The sequence below is a fragment of the Ptychodera flava genome, chromosome 13, assembly GCF_041260155.1.
Source record: "Ptychodera flava strain L36383 chromosome 13, AS_Pfla_20210202, whole genome shotgun sequence".
Taxonomy (NCBI): Eukaryota; Metazoa; Hemichordata; class Enteropneusta; family Ptychoderidae; genus Ptychodera; species Ptychodera flava.
Window position 1 is genome coordinate 31,965,682 of NC_091940.1, and position 11,469 is coordinate 31,977,150.

The 11,469-nt window shown below is 39.1% G+C and overlaps 1 protein-coding gene across 1 annotated transcript; it reads left to right on the forward strand.

Moving 5' to 3' along the window:
• The first annotated feature begins 258 nt into the window (after positions 1–258).
• Positions 259–11,092, forward strand: LOC139148181 (netrin receptor UNC5C-like). Its single transcript, XM_070719491.1, has 10 exons — positions 259–499; positions 4,086–4,213; positions 4,552–4,722; positions 5,185–5,364; positions 6,327–6,485; positions 6,665–6,892; positions 7,052–7,833; positions 7,992–8,147; positions 8,626–8,817; positions 9,209–11,092. The coding sequence occupies exons 1-10, from the start codon at positions 471–473 to the stop codon at positions 9,647–9,649; spliced, it is 2,466 nt and encodes an 821-aa protein (XP_070575592.1). The 5' UTR covers positions 259–470; the 3' UTR covers positions 9,650–11,092.
• Positions 11,093–11,469: the final 377 nt, after the last annotated feature.

Consider the following 11,469-nt stretch of genomic DNA (forward strand, 5'->3'; position numbering starts at 1 on the left):
GAGGGCATAAGAGGGCGCAATTCCAATGACTCTGAAAGGGGCAATTTTATGACTCCCTCAGTGGTCATTTCCTCTTAACGATATGGCGCTTACATGTAAACTTTGTAAGATAATATAATATATATGAGAGTCAAAGCTCTCTCTCAATTATTCGATACTCCTGTGTAGAGTCGTTGTTCCTCGTTTCTGTATAATGACTTTCTCTTTAAATTCATATCACGCATATTTGCTTTCGGTTTCGTAATATACATGCTCGTTATTGAAAGGGAATTCCCCGTGCCACGATGACGTGGCATTCACAAAGTGCATATCATACAACTGGACTTTGGACATTTTACTGTTCCAATTCGAGTTCTCTACCGCCAATCAGTTTAATTCCCCTTTCTCTCGTTGTCTTTGTGCCCGTACACTGTTGCGAATAGGTTTCAGTGGTCATACCGATCAGCGTTACAGTATAGGGGCCTCACAGCATGTGCGACCGGACTCCTTCCAACGAATGGTAAGAGCCTTTTACTCCATTTGGGATATATGCCAATAACGAGATACCATTATGATTGTCTTGTCACGGCATAATTATTGAAAATCGCCAAAATCTTCGTTGTTATCGGAATGTAGATCCATATGCAAGGGATGTGCTATTTTGATAAATTACCTCCATTTTCCCTGTTATAGCTTATTATCTTTTGTCCAGCATACCTTCAGAGGCCTACATAAAAGCGTCCATTGTAATTGCACTTTATATGCTCAGCGTCACAGTGGTATCTATAGATTTCATTTATTGCTCTTCAGGAGTGATGTTTTGACAAACATGGCCTGCCTCTGATATTTCTCAGTCGTTTATTTGTTAAACGCTGAAATCCAGCAACTGATTTCTGACAGACTATCGGAAATAATAAGCAGCATCTGCAGACTTAAAAACGTTTAATTTCATTGTTGACGTCAAAAACAAGTAGCGCTTGTTATCATTTTGTTGTTGCAGCGGTGACAGATTAAACGTTCGATACACAGCTAACAATCACTCTAACGGGTGAATTCACCTCCAATCAGGCATTTGATTATGGAATGTACCACGTATCTAATGTTTGATATTTTCATGGATGGATTCATTCAAAACGAAAATGCACAACATTTTTGGCAGTATTATCAAAAAGTGATACGCAACGAGCCTTTTCAGTACCATACTTTTTGATGAAATATACACAAAGCTACAGTGTACTGTCATCTACTAGTATCACATGGAAGGTCAAGTTCTATGACGTGATCAGGACTATCAAAAACAAAATGAGAATATTGAAATGTATGGCTCTTTTCAATATTTTCAGTTTTCATAAGTAAATTGAGACATGCAACATTTGTGATAGTACAACATGATTGGAACTAAATTGGAATAATTGGATCGGCACAATTTCTCAAGAATTTTAGAAATTTTTTCTAATATTACACCACATTTGCTTTCCTTCTTTAAAATTGTATTAAACATTTATTATCTGTTGAAATGTTATGAGTAAGAATCAGTGCATGACTGTATCTAATGCAACATTGTTCAAAACATATGAACAATATTCAATTTTGAATGGAAATGTCTCAGCTTGTCTGTAGTTTCTTCATTGCTGAAATATTAGTACTAATCTCAGTTTGTCACTTTGCCTCGACCAAAATGAAGTTTTTCGATTGATTTACAGTCAAGTCAGTCAGGGTCATTGAAAATATGCCCTGGCTCAATTTAGTGTTTATCAAGCCCTAAATTCACGAAAAAGTCAGGGACATTTTAAAAGTGCCCTGGCTCCAAAGTCTTCAATTAGAGAAATTTAATACATTTTGTCTCGTTTCTTTATAACATTTACACAAAAATAAATCTTTTTCAAAAATACTGAATCTGATGAAAGAGGTATGCAATAATCATTGTGTTTTAGTTGTTTTGTTCAAGGAGAACAATGTTTCAAATTTTACACTATTCTTTCATTTTGTAAAATTTCAGCAGTAAAAATTTCGATTTCCTTACATTTTCCTAATAATTACTCTCATCCGATTTTTCAAATTTAGTTCCAATCGTGTTGTATAGAAATAACAAAATTCCGTCCCTTCGGTTAGGTGTGAGAAATATCCTACCGAATCGATCTTTCCATGGTTAAAATGTGGATTCCATAAAAAATCCGCAAAAAACCCCGACGATCTTCCATCCAGTCGTGATATCAAATGGTCCGTCCCTCATGGACGTGGGAACGTACTCACTGGCACTTGTAAAATGTGTATCTGTGTTAAAGCTGTGAGCAATCTGAGTCCACTGTGTCCTTCGTACGGTACGTAAAGCCTAGGGTCAAACACAGGACACACTGTCAGTTTATGAGTGCCCGAGGCTCCAATCTGGTGGATTACGAAATCCGTAACTGATCTGTGTGTGTATAACTGCTGACTCTAGATCTGGTGAGTCATGCATGATTAGTCATTCTGTTCTTGTGATAACTTTTTGTCCGTTTGTAACCGCTTCCTTCTGTCCTTCACTCGCCCTCTCCCCTCCAATGACCCAGCTGTCAATAGGATGGCATTAATGGCATTAGAATAACGAGAGAATTCTGCTATTACCTCACAAAATAACCATCAATCACAGAAATGAAAGAGAGAGACACACTATGTAGCCTAGGGTAGAATACGCCATGGGAACAAATATTCGGACTCTAAAAATTTTACAATATTCTTTTGGCCTACCACTTATGAGGCATTATGTGAATCTGATGGAGTAACCAACGTTTTCATCGGTTTAGTTTGTGAAAATGGGGAATTTTATTTCTCCTCATAGAGATAACACAGGGATGGCGGCCATTTTGAATTTAAAATATTGGTAAATATTTGGTAATATTTTCTCTACTACCAAAAGTTGCACAGTTACCCCCGACTTTTATTCTTCATTTTGAAAAAGAAATGTTTAAGATTTGCTCGAGGAAAGTTCGATAAAAATTTAAGTCTTTCGTTTTCGAGGCGCGCACCACTACCTTAAGAGTAGTCCTACTGGAAAGTTTGATGCATATGTATGGCAGGATGCGCAAACAACAAGCCACTGTGATATAGCTGTCATCTTTATGTCTCCTTTTCATCATGACATGTTTGCATGTACGATGTTAACAAGTCCTACTGTAGCTTTGAGTGTTTGTTTCTTATCATAAATTGCATCTTGAGTTGGAATAAAGCAAAGTGATTGAGCCTGACTGCATGGACTCCTTGTTGTACAGCTATCGGTTGCGTATAAACAGGCATACAATGAGCACCTTGTTAATTGTAGGGCGGGGAAACAAACTCTCACCTGCATTTGAGCCTTTTAAGCGACAAAAATGGTTTTAAAGGCTTCTAAAATATACAGATTAAAAAAAAGATTGAAATTTTTTGTGAACCTAAAGTCGAGTTTACGTTGGATGAGACAACATCCTAAGAGACACGACTTTCCATTACTGATCGTTCGAAATTAAATTACAATATTATACTGTGTAGACTAATTGCACGACTAAGAGGGAATCCCGGCTTGGAAGAAATTTGTTGTTGTAAACTTTCCCTCCAAACAGTTTTTCCGAATCACTTTCCAGGCAGGAATGTGATTGGAACTTTTTTGTCTTCCTTTAAAGTTTATATATTTTTCAATAAAAAGTATACTTCCGAAAGTAAACGCGACGACAGACCGTCACGTTTGCACTGATTCGACGGGGGGAAGGGGTGCTAGGGAGATACACCAACGATAATCATTCTCATGTTGAAGAGGCCCATATACAAACCGTATTTCGGCCTGGAGGGGACATTAGGCCTGATATGTAATGTTGTCTTACTTATATCTGTGCATCATTATTTGAAACTTTCAATGCGCCCATCATAGCCACACAACAGAGACACAACTTTTCATAAAAATACTTGCCAGTTCATAACTTTTGAGTTTTTTCCATGATAGGACACGTTTATCCCGATAAGCAATGACAGACGCGTTAACACCTCTCTCTTTGTCTCTCTCTCTGTCTCTCTCTCTGTCTCTCTGTCTCTCTGTCTCTCTCTCTCTCTCTCTCTCTCTCTCTCTCTCTCTCTCTCTTTTTCTCTCTTTCTCTCAGTCATAAGTATAGGTGTATGTGCATGAGCGGAAGAAACAACGACATGGAAGATGGAAAATGTAATGCTACCTGTAAATACAAGTGTGACCCATTTTGGGCTGTGGGCAATAACTTTGTCAATCAACTAGGTAATACTATTTCATTTGCTCTATTAAATATGAACACATGACTTTCATCATTATCAGTTCTTTTAGCGAGCTATGATGAGTCTTTTGACTGGAAAAGGCACTAGTAATCATTGACACAAGTTCACGACAGTTTGCTTGTATACTACTATAAAATAATACAAAACTAGGTATGATTAGCTATTTAAAACAATCAAGAAATATTGTTATTCACTAACTTGAACAAAGTCAACCATGTTAGGTCAATGCGACCGAAGCCAACCTAATTGCGCGCGCTGTGTTGTAGTCACTGTCGGAAGTATATCGATTGTTATATAAATCTATATCTTTCTCCAATAAAGTGAGAATATTACACGGAGGAGTAATAATCATGATGAAGAGACCTGCGTATATTACTGTGTGGATAGCAAATCGGAAACAAGACAGCATTGCCGCGAAAGTCCAAAATCTGTACTGGCAGGATTTTCGGCTGCACACGGAGAACATATGGCTCAAATGTGACTTACACGAAGGTAATTGGTTTATAGGAAACGACTGCATTTTTTCGGAGCATGATTTGTCACCACAGAAAAGCATGAAATGTGCGATTGCTTTACATTCGTCCTTTGGCTGGAGTTACATTTTAGCCCCGGATAAGTTCAACACCTGGTTCGAACTTTCAGGACGCTACAGGTATTAACGCTTGGGCCCACTCGTCGGGAATGTGTTCCGCGCGCCGGATGCATGCAAGATCGACGCTTTGCTTGTGTGGCGATCGTTTGGCGAATTGATATCTTAAGCGGAACTAGATTCACAGTTCCTCAAAATAGTTCGACTCGCGAATATTGATAAATATGATAACATACGACTGGGCCATCGTTCGATGTAATAGCATTGGTCTTTTGATGCCGTTCTTAACGGATTTCAAAAGCTTTGGTGCGGATGTTGGCAGCCTGTGTTGTTTTAAACTTAACTCCTATAAGTTTATATTGCAGAAAATAAACTCTGTATTAAGCGAGAAGGAGACAGAAAAGTGTCCCAACTGACGGATGAGCAGGAAAGTATAATACGCATCTTCCACCACAATGCTGCCACAGAACACTTTGAATGCCGCGGTAACGGCGTGACAATGTCTGCATACGAGGGCGACCAGCAAAGCAATAACCAAAGAACAGGTCAGTACATGTATTTATTGACTGTCTAGACACAAACATACAATAAGTGTTAATATTGGTCTCATAAAAATGATATCATGAACGCGATTGGAACTAATTTGGGATAATTTGATTAACGTATTTTTCAAATTTCTCAAAAGCGTATATGCCATATAGCTGAATGTTGTAATATTACAAATTACTCATAAAAACAAGTGTGTAACGTAAAAAGAAAAGCAGATGAGCTTACATTTTCAGGTTAAAACGACCTTCCTTCACCACCCAATTATCCCAAATTAGTTCCAATTTACGGTACTCAAACTTTCCAAAAGCAAACTTTCAACCGTTCTATTTCAAATTCAAGAATATAATTCGGGGCGCCGTGCAAATTTTGGTATTATAGAAATTCAAAACGGTCAATACCCATGATTTATCCCTATTAAGTGGGAAAATAAAATTCCTGATTTTCACAAAACTATTAAGCCGTGATGAAAACTTCATTTACTCCACAAGCTTACAAACGAACTCCATCATGAGGGACGTAGGTCAAAAGAATATTATAAAAGTTTGAGAGTACTAACTAACTTCTGTCCCCGAGGCGCGTTCTATCGCAGCAAAGCAATCTTATTGAAATCCGATACAGAGGTGAGTCCGTCTTTTACGATGTCGTATTTAGGTCTTTGTTTGCGGGCTCCTCCCCACCGCAGAAACGAAGACTACAATACGACAGCGCAAAAGATCGACCCATCTCTAAATTAAATTTTAATCTTATGACGTATAGTAGTGTTTGCTGACTTGGCAAAGGACAAACAATAAAAAAAAAAATCAAAACTGCGAATTGAAACCAATGAAATATATATAGACCCTAACGATTTCATCAATTGATTCTGTCGTCGGTTGTTTTAATTTGATTACATCATATTTTCGATTTACGCCATAATCGTGATCATTATAATTAGTAGCATTATTATTTTGCATTTTAGAACCCACCACAAAGCCGCCAAAGAGAGAAAGACATTCAAAGTTTCGTCGTAGAGCGAACTCGTCTCCTTTTCTAACCGACTGCAAACGGGTGGATCGACACGGAAAATCCACGGCTCCTATCGACAGCGATGATGAACCTTGTGGAGACAGCCGTAAAGGTGACAACAATGATACTGTTGGTCCTTAAAAAATTGCCGAAGCATTAGCTAGTAATACTATCGTAATCCACTTGTAGAGAATTATTACCATTCGGCATCTCTGCCGTAAACAAACAAACAAGCACACTGAACGTAACTCTTTTTCTTGTACCACATTAATTACATATTTTACATTCTAGAATCAGCCCAGAAGACGTCGCGGAAAGAAAGATATCCTTTTTTCCGACAGAGGTCGTATTCCTCCGAGTCCTCTTTTCTGACCGGACGAGTGGATCGAAAGACTGGTGTACTCCACGATGGTGAAGATGAATCTGGTGGTAACAGTGGCAATGCTCATGACTTTGGTAAAACGACGAGGGGTCTTTTCAAATTTCTGACGACAATTATTGGAGGCTGTGTGCGCAAAGGTATACTTTTCCCTTATTTTGGGTTAAAGTCAGGTGAATGATACAGTGTCACTTCAAAATTAAGCCAAAATTCCTGTGGGTTCTCCTTAATTAACAGATCCAATCATAAATCAAATGACTAGTATCTTCCTAATTTACTTGTTTATCGCCTCTTTGCAGAAAAGCCTAAATTGACACCTGTTGACAACTCGAAGACACTTCAAGAAGAAGAAGAAGAAGACGGCGTCGACAAGGAAAAGTCAGAAAGACCTTTATCCACCCTGTCTTGCAGTTCTTCTCCTAGCCAAGGAGAATCCGGTCTACCAAAGTTGATCAAAAACCCTGACATTCCATCCAGTGTTGTGTCAAAAAATTACATATCGGGCATCTTCGATGAAACCGGTGGCCACCTTGTCTTATCTGACATGGCAGTCAGTTTATTCATCCCGCCCGGTGCCTTGCCCCGGGGTAAAACTCAAGAAATATTCTTGTACGTATCCTGGGAAGATCGTCACCAGCCAAGGTGTTCTAATCGTGAATCGCAGCTAGGCCCAGCCATCATCTGCGGACCAAATGGCCTTACTTTCCAAGAGGACGTCTGTCTGACTTTCAGACACTGGATGACTGACAGCCGCGAAGAAGTGAAGATATCCCCCGTCTTCAGCGCCACAGATCTCGACCAGCCTTGTGACTACCAACCTCTCGTGGATCCCTCAGCACGTCCAGAGTGTCAAAGGGCGATGTGCCTCTTCAACGACAAAGACAATACTTGCACCATACTGGTGGATCACTTCACTGGCTTTTCGCTGAAAGGACAGTCACCGGAACCGCGTGGGGAAAGCCGAGAAACATTCGAGGCTAACCCAGAAACACAATGGATGTGTGTTGTACCGTACATTTCCATGCAGACTGACATACAGGTTCGTCTCTATGTGAGGAAACATTCAACAGGAGCAGAGCAGGTAAGAATCCATCGAATGTAGTCTAAAACTAGTTGTGAAAGTGTGCTAATCAAATATTTATATTTATATGCAAAAATATGTTGAATGCCCCAGAAGGGGTTTCGTATCACATTATATCGCGATCTTAATTCCTTTTTCAATAAATTGATGTTGCACAGGCAGTAGAGAAAACTGAGAGATCCTTGCGCACACCGGGAGAGAAATGTAGTCCACTGAAAATGTTTCCCATGTTGCTGAACGGACTGGACATCGTTGCATCTGTGGATAATGTCGAGGTTGGCTGGCATTGTTATCCAAAACACCACAACGCCATGGTACGTATTACCCCAAACATGCAAGTATCAGTAGTAAAAGGCCAAAATATGTGTCTTGGTATTTTACTTGGGTAGAAGTGATACCATAACGGTTTTCATTCCTTTTTATCCACGCCATCTTCCGACAAGCAAAGCTCAATGACAGGATAAGGTACCCACTACCAATTATCCAATGAAGCAATGAGGGGTAAAGTGCCTTACTAAAGGCACAACACCATGCTTGAGTCTCTAACTCACCATTCTCCGACAGTCAGTCCGCTACTGCTGGATTTACTGGACCTCAAACTTACCATTCCCGGATAGTGAGTGCGGTACCCTAACCACTGCCTAACAATGCCTCAGTTTTCTTTTCCTTTTTAGCACGTTGTTACTGTGATAGGAATGCAGCCCCATAAAAAGAGTCTTTTTGTCTGTATAACGACTTTTATCAAGCCACGATATCAAAACTGAAAACTTACCAACTTCATAATCATTCTAGGCTCTACGCTACAACTGTCTGAGTGAGATTGGAGAGGAAGTGTGCGAGTTCACCTTCAGGAAGGAGGACCCGACAAGCTGTACTGCAGAATCCACTCCGCATCCGGGTACTTTCCGATGTTGCATTTCTCTTGTTCAGTCACAAAACGAACACAACAAAGTCGAGTTCAGTGTCAGTCAAGATTTACAAAAGGTGGGCATGTTTTTTTCGTGTGTTACAAGAATTTAAAAGAATTTAAAGTTTATGGAAAAATTAGAGCATCGAAAGAATGGAAAACAAACTGAGCAAATACTTGAAAAAACGGTAGAGGAAGGAAAATGAGAAGGGAGTACGTGACAGAAGTATAACAAAACAAACACAAACAAAAAGCAAACATCTGCTTTCAAGCAGTGAGAAAATGTTACAGATAAGTTTGAAAGAGTAATTGCAAGTGTTAATGGCTGTACAAAACCATTACTGTTATTCGCCAGTTTTCATAGCAGTGAGATACTAGGTCTATATAGTAAGTATTATGTACCCAGAATTGGTGTACATGTCGGTAATGATTAAAAATTGTCCTCTTTCTTATTTTCTTCCTTACTAGAGCTTGGTTTATTGTAATCCTGGTATGGTGCGTAAACCGTCTCTGTCCGTCGCTGTGAGACACCAGATCAGTGCTTACCTGGACCCCGAACACCCACTTGGAAATGACTGGAAGAAGTTTGCTGAATGGCTAGGATACAGCGCCATCATCGACGGACTCGAGTACGAGTGGGAGAAGAAAGGGAAAAGCCCGACGCAGAAATTATTGAGTTTATGGGAGAGTATGAACCTAAGTGGAAAGGTCGGTAATCTCTGTAAAATGCGCGAATTCTTCAAGAGCATAGACAGGGATGATGTTCTGCGAGAACTTGCAAACCGTGATGTCTCCATTGCTGGTAAGGCCCTGACAGAACTTCCAAAGGAGACGAATGTCGAGGATTCCGGATACGAGTCATTAACAAGTCCCACCTCACCGAAATCTAGACGGCACTTCAGTTTATAACGGGAATGTGCCAGACTTCGAATTCGGTCATTGTGAAAGTGCACACCATGAAAGTATATTCAAGCTGTGATATACACTGCCTGAAAAGTTTTGGGATAGTTTGAGCCTAGATTGCATAGTTTAAACGATTGGTTGATCGACAATAGATTATCTTTGCACCTGGCCTTGGTAAGACCGAGTCGATTCTTTTTGGGTCGAGCCATGACTTGAGAAGCTGTTCCAAGTTATGCATTACCTGCAATAATACTAGTACCCATGCCAAAGACGTTGTTAGCTATCTGGGGGCTGATTTAGATCAGAGACCGAAGGGTGACAACATGGTCAGACGCTTTATCCAGAAAGCTAATTCCAGCCTCAAATTCCTTTATCGTAGACGTAATTTGCTTGATTTTGACACTAGGAAACTTGTAAGAAATACTTTAATCAATTGCATTTATAACTATATATGTACGTATTGGTATTCAGATCTTAATGCAAAAACTAAAAGCATCGCTTACAAACAACACAAACTTATCAGATTTGTTTTAGATCTGTATCCCGCACATACACAGATTCATACCACTCATTTTGAGAAATTAGGCTTGCTACCAGTTGAACAAAGAGTAGCATATTTAAAACACTTATTGCTTAAGATGAGTCATGGCCAAAGACCACCTAATTGTCTTCAACAGTACTTATGAGAAAAAATGTTCACAGATATACCACTCGACGTAGAAATATTTCTGTTGAAATACCACGTGGAGCCAAAGTCTAATGGGTTTCTTTATACTACTATGGAATAACTTAATGTTGTCTAAAAATTGTGCCTTGAAGGTAGAATGCACCTGGGGAACAGATATTCGGACTCTCAAACTTTCACATTTTTTCTGATCTACCACTTTTGGGGGTTCATTTTAAAGTTCTAGGTGTAAGAAAAAATTTCACCATCTTACTTTTTCAAAAATCGAAAACTTTAGTTTTTCCACATAGAGGTAACGCAGGGATGTTGGCCATTTTGAATTTCAAATATCCGTAAATCTTGGATAATTTTTTTCTCTTGTACCAAAATTTGCATGGTGACCCCCGATTTTTATTCTTGCTTTTGAAAGAGTATGGTTGAAAAATTCCTTGGGGAAAGTTTGAACAAAAGTTTGTCTTTTACTTTCGAGGCGCAGACTACCTTAAAAAAGTAAAAATCTATTTACATAGTGTATTTGTCGCAAGATCCAACGATGAGATCCGTTAACTTGGTTCCGCGTTTTGGTATTTTTACTTAGGTTATTTTGTTTGATCATTGTCATTTGTTTTTTGGTTTTGGACCGCAGTAGAAATGTCTTAAGACTTTTCTGTAGAATACATGTAGCTGTTGATCGTGAGTTTTATATATGCCATTGTTCATCTGTATTTGTATTATATTTTTAGTTTACTATTTGTGCAACGTAAATAAAGAAACAAAAAAAAGTGGCTGAAAGCAATTGTTTTGCTATGGACTATGTGACACCCTGTCACAAATTGACCTGGGATAAGAGAGCGCCCTCAAGCGGCGGATCTTTCAGTCTAACCTGAGATCAGCAGGCAGGGAATAGACACTTTGAATAAAATGATGATCATTAAGATTGGAACAAAGTTTTTAATCATCTTGCTTTTCCTCGTGTCGGTAGAAGACCCTCTGATATGAATTCGATTTTCACAGTCTTTTTCAGGGTTGGGCCAACAGAGTAAAAGCAGTGGCAGTTGCAGTGCTGTAGCTCGAAGTTTTGCCTGAGTATGTGGGTCGATTACGACATAAATGCAAAGTAAATACTAAGAAAAGTTTTGTAGCATTATTTTTAAGTCTGATG